Source organism: Cherax quadricarinatus, chromosome 43 (assembly GCF_038502225.1).
Source record: "Cherax quadricarinatus isolate ZL_2023a chromosome 43, ASM3850222v1, whole genome shotgun sequence".
NCBI lineage: Eukaryota > Metazoa > Arthropoda > Malacostraca > Decapoda > Parastacidae > Cherax > Cherax quadricarinatus.
In genome coordinates this window covers 24,445,934-24,470,504 of record NC_091334.1, presented here as the reverse complement: position 1 = coordinate 24,470,504, position 24,571 = coordinate 24,445,934, and the positions used below count along the sequence as shown (strand labels likewise).

Sequence of the window (24,571 nt, the reverse complement as noted above, 5' to 3'; positions counted from 1 at the left end):
TTAGGTTCCTGGTTACTGCTGTACAGGGGGCCCCTACTTATACAGCAGGTTAGGTTCCTGGTTACTGCTGTACAGGGGGGCCCTGCTTATACAGCAGGTTAGGCTCCTGGCTACTGCTGTAAAGGGGGGCCCTGCTTATAAAGCAGGTTAGGTTCCTGGTTACTGCTGTACAGGGGGGCCCTTCTTATACAGCAGGTTAGGTTCCTGGCTACTGCTGTACAGGGGGGCCCTGCTTATACAGCAGGTTAAGTTCCTGGTTACTGCTGTACAGGGGGGCCCTACTTATACAGCAGGATAAGTTCCTGGTTACTGCTGTACAGGGGGGCCCTGCTTATACAGCAGGTTACATTCCTGGATACTGCTGGACAGAGGGGCCCTGCTTATACAGCAGGTTAAGTTCCTGGGTACTTCTGTACAAGGGGGCCCTGCTTATACAGCAGGATAAGTTCCTGGTTACTGCTGTGCAGAGGGCCCCTGCTTATACAGCAGGTTAAGTTCCTGGTTACTTCTGTACAGGGGGGCCCTGCTTATACAGCAGGTTAAGTTCCTGGTTACTGCTGTACAGGGGGCCCTGTTTATATAGCAGGTTAAGTTCCTGGTTACTGCTGTATAGGGGGCCCTGCTTATACAGCAGGTTAAGTTCCTGTTTACTGCTGTGCAGGGGGGCCCTGCTTATACAGCAGGTTCAGTTCCTGGTTACTGCTGTACAGGGGGCCCTGCTTATACAGCAGGTTTAGTTCCTGGTTACTGCTGTAAAGGGGGGCTCTGCTTATACAGCTGGTTAAGTTCCTGGTTATTGCTGTACAGGGGGGCCCTGCTTATACAGCAGGTTAAGTTCCTGGTTACTGCTGTATAGGGGCCCTGCTTATACAGCAGGTTAAGTTCCTGGTTACTGCTGTGCAGGGGGGCTCTGCTTATACAGCAGGTTAAGTTCCTGGTTACTGCTGTACAGGGAGCCCTGCTTATACAGCAGGTTAAGTTCCTGGTTACTGCTGTACAGGGGGGCCCTGCTTATACAGCAGGTAAAGTTCCTGGTTACTGCTGTAAAGGGGGGCTCTGCTTATACAGCTGGTTAAGTTCCTGGTTACTGCTGTATAGGGGGGGCCCCTGCTTATACAGCAGGTTAAGTTCCTGGTTACTGCTGTACAGGGGGCCCTGCTTATACAGCAGGTTAAGTTTCTGGTTATTGATGTACTGGGGGCCCTGCTTAAACAGCAGGTTAAGTTTCTGGTTACTGCTGTACAGGGGGGCCCCTGCTTATACAGCCGGTTAAGTTCCTGGTTACTGCTGTACAGGGGGGCCCTGCTTATACAGCAGGTTAAGTTCCTTGTTATTGCTGTGCAGGGCGGCCCTGCTTATACAGCAGGTTAAGCTCCTGGTTACTGCTGTGCAGGGGGGCCCTGCTTATACAGCAGGTTATGTTCCTGGTTACTGCTATACAGGGGGCCCTGCTTATACAGCAGGTTTAGTTCCTGGTTACTGCTGTATAGGAGGGCCCTTCTTATACAGCAGGTTAAGTTCCTGGTTACTGCTGTACAGGGGGGCCCTGCTTATACAGCAGGTTAAGTTCCTGGTTACTGCTGTACAGGGGGGCCCTGCTTATACAGCAGGTTAAGTTCCTGGTTACTGCTGTACAGGGGGCCCTGCTTATACAGCAGGTTAAGTTCCTGGTTACTGCTGTACAGGGGGCCCTGCTTATACAGCAGGTTAAGTTCCTGGTTACTGCTGTACAGGGGGGCCCTGCTTATACAGCAGGTTAAGTTCCTGGTTACTGCTGTACAGGGGGGCCCTGCTTATACAGCAGGTTAAGTTCCTGGTTACTGCTGTACAGGGGACCCTGCTTATACAGCAGGTTAAGTTCCTGGTTACTGCTGTACAGGGGGGCCCTGCTTATACAGCAGATTAAGTTCATGGTTACTGCTGTACAGGGGGGCCCTGCTTATACAGCAGGTTAAGTTCCTGGTTACTGCTGTACAGGGGGGCCCTACTTATACAGCAGGTTAAGTTCCTGGTTACTGCTGTATACGGGGGCCCTGCTTATACAGCAGGTTTAGTTACTGCTGTACAGGGGGGCCCTGCTTATACAGCAGGTTAAGTTACTGCTGTACAGGGGGGCCATGCTTATACAGCAGGTTAAGTTACTGCTGTACAGGGGGGCCCTGCTTATACAGCAGGTTAAGTTACTGCTGTACAGGGGGGCCCTGCTTATACAGCAGGTTAAGTTACTGCTGTACAGGGGGGCCCTGCTTATACAGCAGGTTAAGTTACTGCTGTACAGGGGGGCCCTGCTTATACAGCAGGTTAAGTTACTGCTGTACAGGGGGGCCCTGCTTATACAGCAGGTTAAGTTGCTGCTGTACAGGGGGGCCCTGCTTATACAGCAGGTTAAGTTACTGCTGTACAGGGGGGCCCTGCTTATACAGCAGGTTAAGTTACTGCTGTACAGGGGGCCCCTGCTTATGCAGCAGGTTAAGTTACTGCTGTACAGGGGGCCCTGCTTATACAGCAGGTTAAGTTACTGCTGTACAGGGGGCCCTGCTTATACAGCAGGTTAAGTTACTGCTGTACAGGGGGGCCCTGCTTATACAGCAGGTTAAGTTACTGCTGTACAGGGGGCCCCTGCTTATACAGCAGGTTAAGTTACTGCTGTACAGGGGGGCCCTGCTTATACAGCAGGTTAAGTTACTGCTGTACAGGGGGGCCCTGCTTATACAGCAGGTTAAGTTACTGCTGTACAGGGGGGCCCTGCTTATATAGCAGGTTAAGTTACTGCTGTACAGGGGGGCCCTGCTTATACAGCAGGTTAAGTTACTACTGTACAGGGGGGGCCCTGCTTATACAGCAGGTTAAGTTACTGCTGTACAGGGGGGCCCTGCTTATACAGCAGGTTAAGTTACTGCTGTACAGGGGGGCCCTGCTTATACAGCAGGTTAAGTTACTGCTGTACAGGGGGGCCCTGCTTATACAGCAGGTTAAGTTACTGCTGTACAGGGGGGCCCTGCTTATACAGCAGGTTAAGTTACTGCTGTACAGGGGGGCCCTGCTTATACAGCAGGTTAAGTTACTGCTGTACAGGGGGGCCCTGCTTATACAGCTGGTTAAGTTACTGCTGTACAGGGGGGCCCTGCTTATACAGCAGGTTAAGTTACTGCTGTACAGGGGGGCCCTGCTTATACAGCAGGTTAAGTTACTGCTGTACAGGGGGGCCCTGCTTATACAGCAGGTTAAGTTACTGCTGTACAGGGGGGACCTGCTTATACAGCAGGTTAAGTTACTGCTGTACAGGGGGGCCCTGCTTATACAGCAGGTTAAGTTACTGCTGTACAGGGGGGACCTGCTTATACAGCAGGTTAAGTTACTGCTGTACAGGGGGGCCCTGCTTATACAGCAGGTTAAGTTACTGCTGAAAAACAAAAATCACTGTAAATTTTAAAAAAAAATTTTCACTTTTAATTGCATATAAAAGCCTGATAACATTTTGCTTATCATATATTAAGGTTTAACTGTCCAAACATTGATGTACGTTCTTACTGCTAGTCCTCCAAATATACATCGATGTTTTATTTTTCCTGCCTTCAAATTTGGCACTAGAGGCCTGATAGGCCTAGACAGTATAGAATGGGTGTTAACACTCAGTGTGTGCTGTATTAAAATACTTAGTAGCTTGTGGGAGCACCAGTTGACTGAGTGTCAGCTTGAACAAACAGTTTATCAGACACCAGGGAGTCACTAATGTCATGTTATATTAACACTCGACTTTTAGGAGGAAAGTGATGCTGACCTTGAGCTTAGTGGCTGTCAGATGGATGTGGTCAAAAGTTGTCAAGGAAATATAAAAAACTTTGATTATAACCCATGTGTAATGTTTGTGCAACATCCTTTCAGTTTTGATACCACTGGTAGTTTCATCCTACCAGAATGTCCTGTCACCTATGTTCTGAGTGGAGGGAGGGAGAGAGGGAGGACTCTGCAACATGTGTAATACATGTTTGGGTGGCTGGCTACCTCTGTGTATCTGTCTCTATCTCTGTCTGCCTGTCTCTATCTCTGTCTGCCTGTCTCTATCTCTGTCTGCTTGTCTATGTCCCACAGAGAGCTGCTCATGAACCAGAATTAAGGAATAAGTAACTTTATTTAGGCACAGGTACACATATATACAGTTATTATTTATAGTGCAAATTACCTAGGATAACCCAAAAGAAAAGGTCAGGTAAAGTGGTATTGTGTGCTCGCAGATATGAGGCATAATTATGACTAGCAAGTAATACGCATTTCCACTTGTTCAGAATTAACGATTCTGCAATGTGTAATACCTGTTGGTCCATAAGTGGCTCTATGTAAGGGAGAGAGAGAGAGAGATAAACAGAGATAAAGATAGAGATAAAGACAGACAGAGATAGAGATAAAGATAGACAGACAAACAGATCAAGACAGACAAACAGACATGTTTATGAGTAACAGTGAGAATAAATATAAAACATATGACAAGGTTCACTGTCAGCAGTGTAGTGACCACTGTCAGCAGTGTAGTGACTGCACTGTCAGCAGTGTAGTGACTGCACTGTCAGCAGTGTAGAGTGACTGCACTGTCAGCAGTATAGAGTGACTTCACTGTCAGCAGTATAGAGTGACTGCACTGTCAGCAGTGTAGTGACCACTGTCAGCAGTGTAGTGACTGCACTGTCAGCAGTGTAGTGTGACTGCACTATCAGCAGTGTAGAGTGACTTCACTGTCAGCAGTATAGTGACTGCATTGTCAGCAGTGTAGTGACCACTGTCAGCAGTGTAGTGACTGCACTGTCAGCAGTGTAGTGTGACTGCACTATCAGCAGTGTAGTGACCACTGTCAGCAGTGTAGAGTGACTGCACTGTCAGCAGTATAGAGTGACCACTGTCAGCAGTGTAGTGTGACTGCACTATCAGCAGTGTAGAGTGACCTCACTGTCAGCAGTATAGAGTGACTGCACTGTCAGCAGTGTAGAGTGACTGCACTGTCAGCAGTGTAGAGTGACTGCACTGTCAGCAATGTAGTGACTGCACTGTCAGCAGTGTAGTGACTGCACTGTCAGCAGTGTAGAGTGACTGCACTGTCAGCAGTGTAGAGTGACTGCACTGTCAGCAGTGTAGAGTGACTGCACTGTCAGCAGTATAGAGTGACTGCACTGTCAGCAGTGTAGTGTGACTGCACTATCAGCAGTGTAGAGTGACCTCACTGTCAGCAGTATAGAGTGACTGCACTGTCAGCAGTGTAGAGTGACTGCACTGTCAGCAGTGTAGTGACTGCACTGTCAGCAGTGTAGTGACTGCACTGTCAGCAGTGTAGAGTGACTGCACTGTCAGCAGTGTAGAGTGACTGCACTGTCAGCAGTGTAGAGTGACTGCACTGTCAGCAGTGTAGAGTGACTGCACTGTCAGCAGTGTAGAGTGACTGCACTGTCAGCAGTGTAGAGTGACCACTGTCAGCAGTGTAGAGTGACTGCACACTCAGCAGTGGAGTGACTGCACTGTCAGCAGTGTAGTGACTGCACTGTCAGCAGTGTAGAGTGACTGCACACTCAGCAGTGGAGTGACTGCACTGTCAGCAGTGTAGTGACTGCACTGTCAGCAGTGTAGAGTGACTGCACACTCAACAGTGGAGTGACTGCACTGTCAGCAGTGTAGTGACTGCACTGTCAGCAGTGTAGTGACTGCACTGTCAGCAGTGTAGTGACTGCACTGTCAGCAGTGTAGAGTGACTGCACACTCAGCAGTGGAGTGACTGCACTGTCAGCAGTGTAGTGACTGCACTGTCAGCAGTGTAGAGTGACTGCACACTCAGCAGTGGAGTGACTGCACTGTCAGCAGTGTAGAGTGACTGCACTGTCAGCAGTGTAGAGTGACTGCACTGTCAGCAGTGGAGTGACTGCACTGTCAGCAGTGTAGAGTGACTGCACTGTCAGCAGTGTAGAGTGCACTGTCAGCAGTGTAGAGTGACTGCACTGTCAGCAGTGTAGTGACTGCACTGTCAGCAGTGTAGTGACTGCACTGTCAGCAGTGGAGTGACTGCACTGTCAGCAGTGTAGAGTGACATTCTTGTCTGACATTGTGCTTAGGTGTTCCATACTCCAGCACTTCTGAAAACCTTTAAATACTTGTATATACACCTACCATCCGACTTACGACCGTGTTTTTTATGCCAAATTTCTGGGAAATAAACCAGTATTTGTGTTGTACACAGTGTTTATCCTAAACCTTACAGTATAAAATACAATACTAACAGCATAAAAAGTAAAGTAAAACATGAAATACCAAAATAAAATAATAAAGTCTTTATAAAAATGTGATGTTGATATTCAGTAATAAAGTTCGACTAACGACCATTTCGACTTACGATAGGTTTCTCGGAACTGAACTCGGTCGTAAGTCGGATGGTAGGTGTATTTCTAGACAATATTGTGTGACCAAGGCAGGTGAACATGTTCACCTCTCATTGTGTTTGTGACTGTTTGATTACTATTTCTGTACCTAATACAGTGGAACCCTGAGTTTCGGCCGCCCTGAGAATTGGCCGCTTCAAGTTTCGACCACTTTTTTCGGCCAAATTTTGTCCCAAGTTTTAGCCGTTCCCCGGGTTTCGGCCGGTGTACCAGACCTGTCCGCCTGCCCATGCTTGTGTGCCTCCCCGCACAAGTGTCGTGAGCCAGTCTAGCATTATTTATCCTTGAGTGAACATTACCCTGGATGCTCATCCAGCCAGGCAGCCAGGCAGCCAGCCAGCCAGCCAGCCAGCCAGCCAGGCAGCCAGCCAGCCAGGCAGTCATCCAGCCAGCCAGGCAGCCAGCCAGCCAGGCAACCATCCAGCCAGCCAACCAGCCAGCCAGCCAGCCGTCCGAGTTACAGCCGGCTGGCCGTAACTCAGAAAACTTTTAAGTTGTAAGTTGGGGCACTTGTAAGTCAAGGTACCACTCTACTGGCAACATTTCTGCAAGCGGCAGAACTCTATATTGCCGTCAGTTGAGCATCCAGTGCCAACTTCGCTGTCTTATATCTCGATAAGTACTGGCACTGATTTTTTTTTTTGGGTAATTTTTGGTCTCTTTGTTTTAATTTTGTTCTTTTCAAAATATTTAGTGTTAGCAGTGAAAATGAAGATAAAAGTTTGGACAGTTGAAGGATTAACCCTTTCAGGGCTGGTGCCGTACTAGTACAGCTTGCATGCCAGGGTTGGTGCCATACTAGTACAGCTTGCACACCAGGGTTGGTGCCGTACTAGTACAGCTTGCATGCCAGGGTTGGTGCCGTACTAGTACAGCTTGCACACCAGGGTTGGTGCCGTACTAGTACAGCTTGCATGCCAGGGTTGGTGCCGTACTAGTACAGCTTACATGCCAGGGTTGGTGCCGTACTAGTACAGCTTACATGCCAGGGTTGGTGCCGTACTAGTACAGCTTGCATGCCAGGGTTGGTGCCATACTAGTACAGCTTGCACGCCAAGGTTGGTGCCATACTAGTACAGCTTACATGCCAGGGTTGGTGCCGTACTAGTACAGCTTGCATGCCAGGGTTGGTGCCGTACTAGTACAGCTTGCACGCCAAGGTTGGTGCCATACTAGTACAGCTTGCATGCCAGGGTTGGTGCCATACTAATACAGCTTGCACGCCAGGGTTGGTGCCGTACTAGTACAGCTTGCACGCCAGGGTTGGTGCCGTACTAGTACAGCTTGCACACCAGGGTTGGTGCCGTACTAGTACAGCTTGCATGCCAGGGTTGGTGCCGTACTAGTACAGCTTGCATGCCAGGGTTTGTGCCGTACTAGTACAGCTTGCACGCCAGGGTTTGTGCCGTACTAGTACAGCTTGCACGCCAGGGTTGGTGCCGTACTAGTACAGCTTGCACGCCAGGGTTGGTGCCGTACTAGTACAGCTTGCACGCCAGGGTTGGTGCCGTACTAGTACAGCTTGCACGCCAGGGTTGGTGCCGTACTAGTACAGCTTGCACACCAGGGTTGGTGCCATACTAGTACAGCTTGCACGGCAGGGTTGGTGCCATACTAGTACAGCTTGCACGCCAGGGTTGGTGCCATACTAGTACAGCTTGCATGCCAGGGTTGGTGCCATACTAATACAGCTTGCACGCCAGGGTTGGTGCCGTACTAGTACAGCTTGCATGCCAGGGTTGGTACCGTACTAGTACAGCTTGCATGCCAGGGTTGGTGCCGTACTAGTACAGCTTGCATGCCAGGGTTGGTGCCGTACTAGTACAGCTTGCACGCCAGGGTTTGTGCCGTACTAGTACAGCTTGCACGCCAAGGTTGGTGCCGTACTAGTACAGCTTGCACGCCAGGGTTGGTGCCATACTAGTACAGCTTGCACGCCAGGGTTGGTGCCATACTAGTACAGCTTGCACGCCAGGGTTGGTGCCATACTAGTACAGCTTGCATGCCAGGGTTGGTGCCGTACTAGTACAGCTTGCACGCCAGGGTTGGTGCCATACTAGTACAGCTTGCACACCAAGGTTGGTGCCGTACTAGTACAGCTTGCACGCCAGTGGTACTAGTACAGCTTACGCCAGGGTTGGTGCCATACTAGTACAGCTTTGCATGTACTAGTACAGCTTGCATGCCAGGGTTGGTGCCGTACTAGTACAGCTTGCATGCCAGGGTTGGTGCCGTACTAGTACAGCTTGCACGCCAGGGTTTGTGCCGTACTAGTACAGCTTGCACGCCAAGGTTGGTGCCGTACTAGTACAGCTTGCACGCCAGGGTTGGTGCCATACTAGTACAGCTTGCACGCCAGGGTTGGTGCCATACTAGTACAGCTTGCACGCCAGGGTTGGTGCCATACTAGTACAGCTTGCATGCCAGGGTTGGTGCCGTACTAGTACAGCTTGCACGCCAGGGTTGGTGCCATACTAGTACAGCTTGCACGCCAGGGTTGGTGCCGTACTAGTACAGCTTGCACGCCAGGGTTGGTGCCGTACTAGTACAGCTTGCATGCCAAGGTTGGTGCCGTACTAGTACAGCTTGCACGCCAGGGTTGGTGCCGTACTAGTACAGCTTGCATGCCAGGGTAGGTGCCGTACTAGTACAGCTTGCACGCCAGGGTTGGTGCCGTACTAGTACAGCCTGCACGCCAGGGTTGGTGCCGTACTAGTATGCATAAATTCTAGCGCCTTCAAATCTAGTGACAGAAAGCTGGTAGGCCTACATATGAAAGAATGGGTCTGTGTGGTCAGTGTGCACAGTATAAAAAAATCCTGCAGCACACAGTGCGTAATGAGAAAAAAAAAATCTCTGACCGTGTTTTTGCTTTAAAACAGCGACATTGCAGTGTATTTGTATATGCTATTTATGGTTGTATTCTAGTTTTCCTGGTCTCATTTTATAGAGTGGAAGCCATTACAGAAATTGAGATGATTTTGATTGGTTTCACAATGAAAAGTACCTTGAAATTGAGCTCAAAGTAGCAGAAATGTTCGATTTTTGCCAAAGTTCAGAAGTAAACAAATCATGCCATGTGTCCAATACACATCAACTGTTGAATCTAATATTCTTTCACAAGTGCACTGATATTATTTGTACCATTTCTACACTAATGCAGTAGTCTGCATAACAGTAAATCTTCTATTTTTTGTGAGAATAAAAATTCTAAGTGGAAAACAAAAGAAATGTAAGAGGGGCCTGGGGATGTGACTAACGAACAGAGAAAGTGTTATTTTAGTGCCAGGAATGTCTGTCTTGTTTGTTCTGGACCCTATTTGGAAATGGGCATCTTTTAAAATTTGTGTGAAATTGGCAAAATTGTCAATTTCTGACCACTTTATTGGATAGTTGAAATTCGATAGAAAAAATGGAGTTCTAGCAAAATAGTTATGATTTTTGTTGGCTGGTACATTGAAATTGGCCGAAAATAGGGCTCAAAGTGGGCAAAATCGCCGACGCGTGAACATCGTTGAGACCGCTAACTTCGCGAGAGCATAATTCCATAAATTTTCCATCAAATTTCATTCTTTTGGTGTCATTATGATCGGGAAAAGATTCTCTGTCATTTCATAAGAAAAATAATTTATTTTTTTCGAGAAATTTCCAACCCGGAGAACAAGTTTAGGAGAGGGTCTGCCGACCATGAAAGGATTAACCCTTTGACTGTCGCGGCCGTATATATACGTCTTACGAGGTACCGTGTTTGACGTATATATACTCATAAATTCTAGCGGCTTCAAATCAAGCAGGAGAAAGCTGGTAGGCCCACGTGAGAGAATGGGTCTGTGTGGTCAGTGTGCACCATATAAAAAAAATCCTGGAGCACGCAGTGCATAATGAGGAAAAAAAAAAACTCCGACCGTTTTTTTTTAATTAAAATGCCGACTTTGTGGTCTATTTTCGTATAGTATTTATGGTTGTATTCTCGTTTTCTTGGTCTCATTTGATAGAATGGAAAACATATTATAGAAATAGACGTGATTTTGATTGATTTTACTATAAAAAGAACCTAGAAATGGAGCTCAAAGTAGGGGAAATGTTTGATTTTTGCCAATGTTCAAAAGTAAACAAATGATGCCATTGTCCAATAAATGTTCAACTAGCCATTCTAATATGCAGTCATGAATGGGTTGATGTTATTTATACAATTATTACAGTATTGCAGTAGTCTGCATAATAGTAAGTCTTCTATTTTTTGTTTGAATAAAAATTCAAAATAGAAAGCAAGAGTAATATCAGAGGGGCCTGGAAACATGACTGATGAGCAAAGAAAATGTCATTTTAGAGCCAGGAATGTCTGCATTGTTCATTCTGGACCTTATTTTGAAATTGTCACATTTTTTAGTTTTCGTGAAATTGGCCAAATTGCAAATTTCTGACCACATTATTAGGTAGTTGAAATCGGTAAATGGGCAGTTTCTTGTACTCAATCGATAGAAAAAATGGAATTCTAAAGAAATAGCTATGAGTTTGGGCGACTGGAACAATGGAATTAGCCGAAAATAGGGCTAAAAGTGGGCAAAATCGCGGATTTGTAAACAGCGCTGAGGTCGCTAACTTTGCGAGAGCATAATTCCGTCAATTTTCCATCAAATTTCGTTTTTTTGGTGTCATTACAATCGGGAAAAGATTCTCTATCATTTCATAAGAAATTTTTTTTTTTTTTTTTTTTTTTAAATTTTGCGACACCAGGAGACACCTAAGGATTGGGGGTTGCGACAGTCAAAGGGTTAAGTGAATAATAGAACTAGGTCTGAAAAGTGCATATACAGTACACATATTACTTACCTTAAAATATTTTTGTCCTTAGCTTATAGTAAGTGGTTGTTGTAGGAAGTCAAAATTAATGAAGAATGGGTATACAGTGGATCCTCGGTTTTCGCATTTAACCCTTTCAGGGTCCGTCCCGTAGATCTACGGCTTTACGTTCAGGGTCCAAACCGTAGATCTACGCCATGAGCTCAGCTCACTCTGATAAACTGTGAGTGGTACATTTGGGCCTAGATATGAGAGAATACATCTATGTGGTATGTGTGCACCACATAAAACAGATCCTGCAGCACACTGTGTATAATGAGAGAAAAAAATGAAATCATGATTTTTCAATTAAAACAGCAACTTTGCAGTGTTTTTTCGTATGTTTTTTATAATTGTATTTGCGATTTCTTGGTCTCATTTGATAGAATGGAAGACATATTACAGAAATAGAGATGATTTTGATTGGTTTTAGCATTGGAAATGGCTTGAAACTGAGCTCAAAGTAGCGGAAATGTTAAATTTTTGCCGATATTCAAGAGTAAACAAACGACCTCACACGTCTAATACACGTCAGCTGGTGGGTCTCATATACATTCACAAATATGGTGATGATATTATACAATTATTACAGTATTGCATAACAGTAAATCTTCTATTTTTTGGTGTGAATAAAAATTCATTATGTGAATAAAAAATCAAAATGGAATTTATTTGTAAAGCCTCAAAACATAACTAATGAACATAGGAAATGTTAGTTTAGTGCCAGGAATGCCTACATTGTTCATTCTGGACTCTATTTTGAAATTGGAATATTTTGAACTTTGTGTTAAATTGGCCAAATTAACAATTTCCGATCACTTTATTTTGTAGTTGAAACAGTTGACTTGGCGATTTCTTGTGCTCAATCAATAGAATAGAAGTAATACTATTGAAATAGCTAAGAATTTGGTTGATTGGAATAATGTAATTGGCCTAAAATGGGAGTCAAAGTCGGCAAAATCGCCGATTTGTAAATATCGCTGACACATCAAAATTCGCGAGAGCATAATTTCGTCAATTTTCCACCAAATTTCGTACTTTTTGTTTTATTACCTTCACAAAAAGATTCTCTACGATTTCATAAGAAAAAATAAAAAAATTTTTTTTTGAAAATTCTTGGACACTGGTGCGTGACTCCAGATTTGGGCCTTGGACCCTGAAAGGGTTAATCTGTTACAGTCATCGGCCAAAACTGAAATTGGCCAAAACCGAAACCATTTTCCCCTTAAGAAATAATGTAAATGGAATTAATCCGTTCCAGACACCCAGAAGTATCAACCCAAGAAATTTTTTTTACCTTAAAGATAGATTTACATGCACAAAAGAATGAACATTACACTTACCTTTATTGAAGGCTGTTGTTGCTGGAAGTAAGGCAGGGAGGAGGGGAGAGAGAAGAGAGGTTAGTGTTTAGAAGGAGAATCCCCCTCCATAAGGACTAGGTACCAAGCCCTTATCCGGGGTCACTTCCCTCCTTTGTTTTTTACTGTCACTAGGACCAGCTTGAGAGTCACTGGACCCCTGTCGCACAGAATATCTGTCCAGACAGGTCTGTTTCTGGTGTCTCTTTAAGATTTGCCTAAAATGGGACATGACATTGTCATTGTAAAAGTCACCAGCACAGATTGCAACAACTTTCTCAGGGTGATGTTCTTCCACAAATGAATCTACTTTAGTCCACATTGCACAAATCTCCTTAATCTTTGAAGAAGGCGCCTTCTTCCATCTCTCTTCCTCCTCCTCTGAAGCAAGTTCCTCACCTGTGGTCTGTTGCTGTTGCAGATGAACCTTTTGCAGCTCATCAGTAGTTAGCTCTTCATTGTGGTCCTCCACCAACTCTTCCACATCGTCGCCACTCACATCCAACCCCATGGAATTCCCCAATGCCACAATTGATTGCACAACAGGTATAGGGTCGACAGGGCTAGCCTCAAACCCTTCAAAATCCTTCTTTTGGACACAATCTGGCCACAGTTTTCCCCAAGCAGCGTTCAAAGTCCTGGAAGTCACTCCCTGCCAAGCCTTATCTATAAGGCCTGTGCAGTGGAAGATATTGAAGTGATTCTTCCAGAACTCTCTTAGGGTCAATTCAGAGTCCAAGGTTATGTCAAAGCACCTTTGAAGCATTGCTTTGGTGTACAGTTTTTTGAAGTTTGCAATGATCTGCTGGTCCATGGGCTAGATGAGGAGAGTGGTGTTAAGAGGCAAGAACTTCACTGTTACAAAACTGAATTCCATAGACAATTGGTCTTCCAAGTCTGGAGGATGAGCAGGAGCATTGTCCATTAACAGGAGGCACTGCAGTGGCAATTTATTATCCAGGAGGTATTTCTTCACACCCGGGCCAAACACTTCATTGAACCATTCCAGGAAAATTTCCCTAGTGATCCGTGCCTTACTGTTAGCCTTCCACATCACACAGAATTTACTCTTGACAACACTTTTTCTTGAACACTCTGAGATTTTCAGAGTGATACACCAGGAAAGGCTTCACTGTGAAATCCCCACTAGCATTACCACAGAACAAGAGAGTTAGCATGTCTTTCATAGGTTTGTGTCCTGGGAGTGCCTTTTCCTCCTGCGTAATGTAGGTCCTCTTTGGCATTTTCTTCCAAAACAGGCCTGTTTTGTCACAACTGAACACTTGTTAGGGTTGGAATTTTTCAGCGTCTATATAACATTTGAATTCCTGCACAAATTTTTCAGCTGTTTGTTTATCTGAACTGGCACCCTCACCATACCTTACAACACTGTGTATGCCACTTCGCTTCTTGAATTTTTTGAACCAGCCTTTGCTGACCTTAAATTTGCCTACATCAGCACTTGTTTCAGGCAGTTTCTTTATGAGATCATCATGCAACTGCCTTGCCTTTTCACAAATTATAGACTGCACAACACTGTCTCCTCCTACTCTTTCTCTCTGATCCACACCTACAATTGTTTGGGATCTCTGTTTGGTTATCGCATTCACCCCTTTCGTAACATCAGCTTCCATGATTTCTTTTCTCTTTGCCCCAATGGAGCTGATTGTTGATGGTGAATTCCTGTACATCCTGCTGAGTTCAGCAATGTGTATACCACTACCATATTTTCTTAGGATTTCTTTTTTCAGTTCTATGGTGCTCTTCACTTTCTTTACCAAAGCACTGGCACTAGGAGCTTTCTTCGGGGCCATGGTCACTTATTTAGCAGTCACACACAATAAACAAGTGGCAAAAACAATGGATTATTACAAAATGTTTTGTATGACCTGGCAGAATATGTTCACTCACCGAGAAACGACGCTACACTGGCTGAGAATGCATGTGAGAGGCGGCTTTGTCTGCGCACTGGGCACTGGACAGGTTCTGTACAGTTGACGAAAACAGAGGTAATCAGTGAAAACGGAACAAATAATTCAATGAGAAAAGTCAGCCAAAACCGAAATTGGCAATAACGGAGATTGACAAAAATGGAGGGTCCACTGTAATTGAAAACTGCTGCATTAGTGAAACACTGTAAAGCGAAGCCTGCCTGTACTCATACTTACCAGCATTAAAGTACTCCCAGTTCTTGGTCAGTACTTGCCTTGTAGGAGGGAAGTACTTAAAACTTACTGACCAGGTATGGTATTATCTGCTACTACTACTTGTACTGCCTTAGCATTGCCACTCCACTGATCATATCATTACTTTCCACCACAGGATAGTGACAGTGTCGTCATCATTGTACGTGCATGGCCGTCTCGACTATGATGTCCTAGACAATGCAGCTGATGACAACACTGCTGCCACTGACGACAGCACCTCAACGGCACGACACAACCCACTCTACTGTGACTCTAAACTGGCTAACATCTTGCACAGTCAGGAACTGGCCAGGAAAACACAAGGTAAATATTCTTATGGAATCAGAATGGTTGGAAATTGAGGCTATGTTAGGTCAGTCCTAAGACACAGGCCAGTGTCTTAACCCATCCATGCCCTGATTTGTTTGCTTTTGTGTTGTTAGGATTCCATGAGTCATTTTAACTGAATATTTTGTATCTTTGTGAATCATTCTTACTTAATATTTTGTATTCTTAACATTTAGAGTTCGGTACTGTACTATAGTACAAGTTACAACAGCTGTATTCTCAGCGTCTGGTTGAGAGTTGATGGATGAACTTCGCTGTCTCTCAACTCTGTCTGTTTATATTACCATTGTGAAAAATAAATGCCATAATTTGGAATCTATGGATAATTATCAGTAATATACTGCCCTTTCCTCCTATTGGTCCAATAATCCCAGGTTTGCTGTCTATCTCTGCATGGTTGTGCAGTTTCTCTGATGTTCTTTATTCTCCTATACATAATTCTCCTGTTGATAGACATAGTTATGTGGATTACAGTCAGCTTTCTTATAAATTTCCTTTATATACAGTCAGTTTTCTTATAAATCTCCTTTATATACAGTCAGCTTTCTTATAAATCTCCTTTACATACAGTAAACTCTACTATAATTCTCTGTATACAGTCATCTCTCATATATATTTCCTTGACATACAGTCAACTCTCTTACAAAGCTCCTCTGCATAGTGAAGTTGCTTATAAAGACAATATAAACACTACAGCCAAAATTGAACAACAAGTGAGTGGTACTTATAGTGCATTCTGTTTAATTTTGGATGAACAATACAGGTTCAAATACAGCTGACTCTTAATTATGACAGTAGTTACTTCCTTGAAAATATCTTCTGAGACATAAATACCTGAGACAAAATACCTTCTAAGACAAAATACCTTCTGAGACAAAATACCTTCTGAGACAAAATACCTTCTGAGACAAAATACCTTCTAAGACAAAATACCTTCTAAGACAAAATACCTTCTGAGACAAAATACCTTCTGAGACAAAATACCGTCTGAGACAAAATACCTTCTGAGACAAAATATCTTCTAAGACAAAAATATCTTCTAAGACAAAAATACCTTCTGAGACAAAATACCTTCTAAGACAAAAATACCTTCTGAGACAAAATACCTTCTGAGACAAAATATCTTCTAAGACAAAAATATCTTCTAAGACAAAAATTCCTTCTGAGACAAAATACCTTCTGAGACAAAATACCTTCTGAGACAAAATATCTTCTGAGATAAAAATATCTTCTAAGACAAAAATACCTTCTGAGACAAAAATATCTTCTGAGACAAAAATACCTTCTGAGACAAAAATATCTTCTGAGACAAAATACCTTCTAAGACAAAAATACCTGAGACAAAAATACCTTCTAAGACAAAAATATCTTCTAAGACAAAAATCATCAAAAACAAACTGATAAACATATGGCAAAAATAGCAAACAACTTTTTTTCTTTTAGGTCTCCAGATTTTAAACAAATAAAAGCAACAATGTGATTGTAGTTGGTTGTTTAGAAGTAGTATTATGTTTACTGCATTGCTTAAGGCTACAAATGTTTTAAAAATGATATTTCTTACCTTAAATTGTGTTGCTGGTGTTTGTTGATTGTGAACAGAGTGGAGAGGGATACTGTGGCCCTAATGGGCTGAGGTGGATGGTTGTGGATTGTTTGCTGAGGTGGATGGTTGTGGATTGTTTGATGAGGTGGATGGTTGTGGATTGTTTGCTGAGGTGGATGGTTGTGGATTGTTTGCTGAGGTGGATGGTTGTGGATTGTTTACTGAGGTTGATGGTTGAGTTTGGCACTACAGTGGATGATTGTACTAGAGTAGTGAGAAATTCTGTAATGTGTGTCTGATCTCTTTTACTCTGCAGTAATTTATACAGCTGACAGTAAGGCATTATCAGCTGCTCCAGACACTGTTTCACAGCTGTGTTTCAAGATGTGTCAGTGTCCTCCAGACACTGTTTCACAGCTGTGTTTCAAGATGTGTCAGTGTCCTCCAGATACTGTTTCACAGCAGTGCTTCTAGATATGTCAGTGTCCTCCAGACACTGTTTCACAGCAGTGCTTCTGGATGTGTCACTGTCATGTTCAGTGGTAAAGTCTGCTAGTTTAGCAGCAACATAGAACTGCTCACATAACTATTGTAATATTAACTGTTTTTCTTATGTTCTTCTTGCTCTGTTATCTGCCTCCCATGTATCTGTACATTGAGCTCTGCCAACATTTCCTCTGGACTTGTGTCTTCACCATCAACTTGTAAGAGATGATTCACATCATCTTCCTGCATAACTTCAGTCATCACCTGGTCATCATCTTCCTAACTGAACTGTTACCTGCACCTGACTGAAGAGAAGGGAAACCTGTGAAAGTATTCACCACACTAGGGCATAACTTTCCCCAAGCTGCATTTAATGTTGATTGTGGCACTTCATTCCATGCACTTCTAACACAGCTGATGCATCTGCAATGTTAAATTTATTCCAGAAGTTTGGTACTGCCAGGTTGGAGTCAGAGTCTATTGATGCAACTCATTTTCTCATCACTTTTCGTGCGTAGTTACACTTGAATGACTTAATAACTCCACAATCCAGTGATTGTATTAAATATGTTGTATTTGGAGGTGAAAATAAAACTTTTACATGTGGGGTCACATCCAGCAAAGCTTTTGGATAAGTACAGGAATTATTAACCCTTTGACTGTTTTGGCCGTATATATACGTCTTACGAGGTACCGTGTTTGACGTATATATACATGTACTCATAAATTCTAGCGGCTTCAAATCAAGCAGGAGAAAGCTGATAGGCCCACATGTGAGAGAATGGGTCTGTGTGATCAGTGTGCACCATATAAAAAAAATCCTGGAGCACGCAGTGCATAATGAGAAAAAAAAACTCCGACCATTTTTTTAATTAAAATGCCGACTTTGTGGTCTATTTTCGTATAGTATTTATGGTTGTATTCTCGTTTTCTTGGTCTCATTTGATAGAATGGAAAATATATTATAGAAATAGAGTGATTTTGATTGATTTTACTACAAAAAGAACCTTGAAATGGAGCTCAAAGTAGGGGAAATGTGTGATTTTTACTGATGTTCAAAAGTAAACAAATGATGTCATTGTCCAATAAATATCCAAGTAGCCATTCTAATATGCAGTCATGAATGGGTTGACATTATTTATACAATCATTACGATATTGCAGTAGTCTGCATAACAGTAAATCTTCTATTTTTTGTTTGAATAAAAATTCAAATTAGAAAGCAAGAGTAATATCAGAGGTGCCTGGAGATGTGACTGATGAACAAAGAAAATGTTATTTTAGAGCCAAGAATGTCTGCATTGTTCATTCTGGACCCTATTTTGAAATTGTCATACTTTTTAATTTTCGTGAAATTGGCCAAATTACAAATTTCTGACCACGTTATTGGGTAGTTGAAATTGGTAAATGGGCAGTTTTTTGTACTCAGTCGATAGAAAAAATGGAGTTCTAAAGAAATAGCTATGAGTTTGGTCGACTGGAACAATAGAATTAGCCGAAAATAGGGCTCAAAGTGGGCGAAATCGCCAAGGTCGCTAACTTCACGAGAGCATAATTCCGTCAGTTTTCCATCAAATTTCGTTTTTTTGGTGTCATTACAATCGGGAAAAGATTCTCTATCATTTCAAAAGAAAAATAATTTTTTTTTTGAAATTTTGCGACACCAGGAGACACCTCAGGATTGAGGGTTGCGACAGTCAAAGGGTTAAGAGTGAAGAGATCCTTCAATACAAGGTTCTTGCTGTGCAGGTAAAACTTGACTTCAGGAATCAAGTGATACTTAAGCCAGTCAGTAAATGATTCCTTTGCCATCCATGCTGATTGGTTTGACCTCTAAATTACTGGTAAGGTGTTTTGTATACAACTTTCAGAGCACAAGGAGTCTTAGAGCAGTAAGTAACCATGGGCTTACACTTAAAATCACCTGATGCATTAAAACAAATGAGCCAGGTGAAGTGATCCTTTGCTGCCGTGAATCCTGGATCTCTTTCTGACTAATGTGTGTTCTTGCTGGCACTTTCTTCCAAAATACACTTGTCTCATAAGCAGGAGCACTTTACCACAAAACTTCTTATATAACTTGAAGTTCTGGGAGCAGTTGGTGCTAAACACACTTGTTCAATTGTTCATCACACACTGTTGTTCAGTTGTTCATCACACACTGTTGTTCAGTTGTTCATCACACACTCTTGTTCAGTTGTTCATCCCACACTCTTGTTGTTTTGTTTAGTTCACTTAGTAAGTTGTGTGTTATATTTATGTGTTGTGAGCTGCATGTTATTCTTTATGAGAGGTCACAACAACCTGGGTTATTTATGTGTTGTGAGCTGCATGTTATTCTTTATGAGAGGTCACAACAACCTGGGTTATTTATGTGTTGTGAGCTGCATATTATTCTTTATGAGAGGTCACAACAACCTGGGTTATTTATGTGTTGTGAGCTGCATATTATTATTTATGAGAGGTCACAACAACCTGGGTTATTTATGTGTTGTGAGCTGCATATTATTATTTATGAGAGGTCACAACAACCTGGGTTATTTATGTGTTGTGAGCTGCATTTCATTATTTATGAGAGGTCACAACAACCTGGGTTATTTATTGTACACTCTTCTGTATCTTATTTGTTCCATTTTAATTGAACAAACTGATGCTTCATTGAGGCCACCACACCTGCATCATTGTCCCCACCACACCTGCATCATTGTCCCCACCACACCTGCATCATTGTGGCCACCAAACCTGCATCATTGTCCCCACCACACCTGCATCATTGTCCCCACCACACCTGCATCATTGTCCCCACACCTGCAGCATTGTCCCCACCACACCTGCATCATTGTCCCCACCAAACCTGCATCATTGTCCCCACCACACCCAGGGCTGGATTACTGCATAGGCAAACTAGGCATTTGCCTAGGGCCCCGCGCATTTGGGGGCCCCGCGGTCCAAGGGGTTCAGGGGCTCATCCAAGATTGCGCACATGGTGCAAGTACAAAGGGGTCCCTACCTAAAAAGTTCAAGTGTTTGGAGAGTAAAATTGATTTTTAAAAATTAATCAAAACAAAAATAAATAATGAAATAAAATAAAAATAAATAAACCTAACCATAGATGGCAACACTCAACACGCCTTTGTTTACATCAGAACAGCTGTGTTTTCCCGCTAATGGGTGAGTATGGGAGATTCCTCTCTAATTTTCTGTAGTAATTACACGTTATCTAGACTTGTACTGTGACAAATTAACTGAAGTGTTGTTGATAGACAATGATGTGTATGGATAAATGTTTGTTTTTGCCTCTAAATGTTAAGGGAGGTACCTGATAGGGTTACTTGACCAGTAAAGACGCATGGACCAGTAAAGACGCATTTTTTGGTAAAAATACTATAAAGAAAAACCTAAAAACGCAAACTGATTTCCGTTTGTAGGTTTTAAAAGCACTTTGTCCTGTCTTTAAGTCTTTATCATTTCAATATGCCCTTCTCACACTATACCACTCACTTATTTATACATACCTCACCTATGCTATTTGTGCTTGGGGATCAACTGCAGCAACACACCTAAAGCCAATAATAACCCAACAAAAAGCTGCAGTAAGAATAATCACTAAATCCCATCCCTGGCAACACCCCCCCCCCCACTCTTCATAGATCTAAACTTACTCCCTGTTCAGTACATCCACACTTACTACTGTGCAATCTACATCTACAGGACCTTAAACTCCAATATCAACCTTGACCTAAAATGCTTTCTTGATAGTTGTGACAGAACCCACAGGCATAACACCAGACACAAACATCTCTACGACATTCCCCATGTCCGACTAAACCTTTACAAAAATTCAATGTATGTCAAAGGCCCTAAAATCTGGAACACCCTACCTGAGAACTCTAGAACTGCAGACACATTCATCACCTTCAAAACTACCATTAGAAAACATCTTATCTCCCTGAAAACCCCCATCAACTAACTACACGAATACCACCTGGTGGTTCACACTTACACTCACTCACCCATTTGACCATAAACAGAAATATTAATCTCAATCTTAAAATAATGAATCCTATGATACTCCAATACTGAAACTATGTACTGTGCCAAAACAAAAGCATTCACATTGCTAAACTCACAAACTAGTATTTAGTCACTTAGCCATAATACCAACTTACCTCATAATTTGTAATATTTTAAAATAAAGAATTAAACTAAGTCTGCCCGAAATGCCTAGCCATGCTAGGCGTTCTAGTGGTACACTCTGTAATCATTATTTAACTACATGTAAACCACACAACAACCAAATTCTGTAAATTCAACATTGTAATCTTTATAGAGAATAAACTTTGAACTTTGAATTTGAATAACAGATCTCAATTGATTGATGTTCTACATCACTTCCGTTGCAAATGCTTAGTTTTCAAGTTGCGACAGAAGTGATGTAGAACATCAATTAATTTACTACATATTTCCCCAGAAACACATAAGCCACATCAGAAAATCGTTGGTTGGGTGAAACTGAAAATTGTCCCTGCATTCTTTAATTCTCATGTCCTTATCTATGGTGGTAGGCCATATATCATGCAAAACATAATGATTAGTTTAGTTATGAAAATGGTAATATAAATACCATTGTGCATTGTTCTTGGACTCGGTATGATTTTTGTTTAAGTAAATTGGAGATCAAGGAGGATGAATTAGTAAAATATTTGTAGCCCAAATCACTAATCTAATCTATGGTAAAAGTTCTGTATATGACTCCTTTCTGGTAACGTTTTGAATTTTTAGATGCCCAGCCAGAGGAAAGGGGGCTAAAAGGGCCATATCCCCCCAATTGACAGAAAAAAAAAATTAATATTTTATTATTATTTTATTATCACACTGGCTGATTCCCACCAAGGCAGGGTGGCCCGAAAAAGAAAAACTTTCACCATCATTCACTCCATCACTGTCTTGCCAGGAGGGTGCTTCACACTACAGTTTTTAAACTGCAACATTAACACCCCTCCTTCAGAGTGCAGGCACTGTACTTCCCATCTCCAGGACTCAAGTCCGGCCTGTCGGTTTCCCTGAACCCCTTCATAAATGTTACTTTGCTCACACTCCAACAGCACGTCAAGTATTAAAACCATTTGTCTCCGTTCACTCCTATCAAACACGCTCACGCATGCCTGCTGGAAGTCCAAAATTTAATAATAATTAAAAAATTAATAATAATTGATAATAAAAAAATTGTATTTGCATGATTACAGACAGTGATACATCCTCATTATGGCATCTCGTGAACGTGATGTTGGGTGTGAAGCATGGGTGATGAATGTTGCAGCGAGGAGAAGGCTGGAGGCAGTGGAGATGTCATGTCTGAGGGCAATGTGTGGTGTGAATATAATGCAGAGAATTCGTAGTTTGGAAGTTAGGAGGAGGTGCGGGATTACCAAAACTGTTGTCCAGAGGGCTGAGGAAGTGTTGTTGAGGTGGTTCGGACATGTAGAGAGAATGGAGCGAAACAGAATGACTTCAAGAGTGTATCAGTCTGTAGTGGAAGGAAGGCGGGGTAGGGGTCGGCCTAGGAAAGGTTGGAGAGAGGGGGTAAAGGAGGTTTTGTGTGCGAGGGGCTTGGACTTCCAGCAGGCATGCGTGAGCGTGTTTGATAGGAGTGAATGGAGACAAATGGTTTTTAATACTTGACGTGCTGTTGGAGTGTGAGCAAAGTAACATTTATGAAGGGGTTCAGGGAAACCGGCAGGCCGGACTTGAGTCCTGGAGATGGGAAGTATAGTGCCTGCACTCTGAAGGAGGGGTGTTAATGTTGCAGTTTAAAAACTGTAGTGTAAAGCACCCTTCTGGCAAGACAGTGATGGAGTGAATGATGGTGAAAGTTTTTCTTTTTCGGGCCACCCTGCCTTGGTGGGAATCGGCCAGTGTGATAAAAAAAAAAAATAAAAAAAATAAAAAATTGTATTTGCATGATTACAGACAGTGATACATCCTCATTATGGCATCTCGTGAACGTGATGTTGGACGTTCTTATGCGAGTGGGTCACAGAAAAGAAAGAAGAAAATTCAAGAAGAAGAACAGAAAAAGAAAGATGTAGGAAGCTGCAGAAAGATCACAGACATGCTCACGAAAACAGTTTCTGATGTTACCAGTACAGTTGAATCTGCAGATACGTCAGATCATACAGGAAGCCCTCCCTCCATTATTTCTCAGCCAGCATCTACTTCTTTTGTGTCTCCTCTCAATGTCTCAACGGACATTTCATCCACAGGATTTGTCTTAAAAGATCCTGCCTCATGGCCAAATGTAATCCCAGAATCTCTACGTAATGCTTTCATTGCAGAAAACTTCAGTCAAACTCTGAACATTGACTTTAGGAAATCAGCAAGGATTTATGATGATGGAAGTCGTCGTTGTTTAAAGTCATCTATGTTTTATAGGAAGCTTGCAAATTCAGAAACTGTGAAAAGATCATGGATGGTATACTCTGAAAGCTCAGAAAAAGTGTACTGTTCAGCATGCAAGCTATTTTCTACCAAAGAAAATACCTTCACACAGGGGTTCAATGACTGGAAAAATTCCAAGCGTTTCGAGGAACATGAAAACAGCACCACTCACAGGAGCTGCATTTTAGCCAGTGTATTTCGTGCACAGAAAAAAGGCTTATTGGATTCTCATTTGGAAAATCAAACTGAAAAAGAGCGCACTTATTGGAGAAAAGTTCTAGAAAGAGTTGTTGCTGTTGTAAAATTCTTAGCTCTAAGAGGACTTGCTTTCCGTGGAGAAAATGAGGTTTTTGGTTCGGAAAACAATGGCAATTTCCTAGGGATCATAGAACTGTTAGCACAATTCGATCCATTCTTAGCAAATCATGTGTCACACCTTGGGAATGCAGGAAGAGGCACTATATCTTACATGTCATCTACTATATGCAATGAATTTATTGAACTGATGACTAAGAAGGTCCTCAATAACATCATAGCAGCTGTGAAAACTGCAAAATACTTTGCAGTAAGTGTAGATTCAACACCAGATATTTCACATACAGATCAATTGACATTCATTGTTCGCTTTGTCGACTCCAGTGGTAAGCCTGTAGAGCGCTTTATAAAATTCATTCCTCTTTCAGGCCATGATGGAGAAACAATGATGAATGTAGTACTGGATACTCTGCTTAAACATGATCTCTCTATTATGGATTGCCATGGCCAGAGCTACGACAATGCAAGTAACATGTCGGGTAAATATAATGGATTGCAAGCCCGTATCAAGCAAATCAACCCACTTGCTGAATATGTGCCCTGCTCAGCACATTCTCTTAATCTTGTTGGGTCATGTGCTGCGGAGTGTTGTGTCGCTGCAGTTTCATTTTTTGGACTTTAACAAGCACTCTAATTT

At 42.7% G+C, this 24,571-nt stretch overlaps 1 protein-coding gene across 2 annotated transcripts in view; it reads left to right on the top strand.

Moving 5' to 3' along the window:
* Positions 1–24,571, top strand: part of LOC128694205 (retinol dehydrogenase 11) — a 65,051-nt gene that overhangs the window by 10,616 nt on the left and 29,864 nt on the right. For both annotated transcript variants that reach the window (XM_070093741.1, XM_070093742.1), the window contains exon 4: positions 14,942–15,129. In XM_070093741.1, coding sequence (XP_069949842.1) covers positions 14,942–15,129 — 188 coding nt within the window. The remainder of the gene's footprint in view (positions 1–14,941; positions 15,130–24,571) is intronic.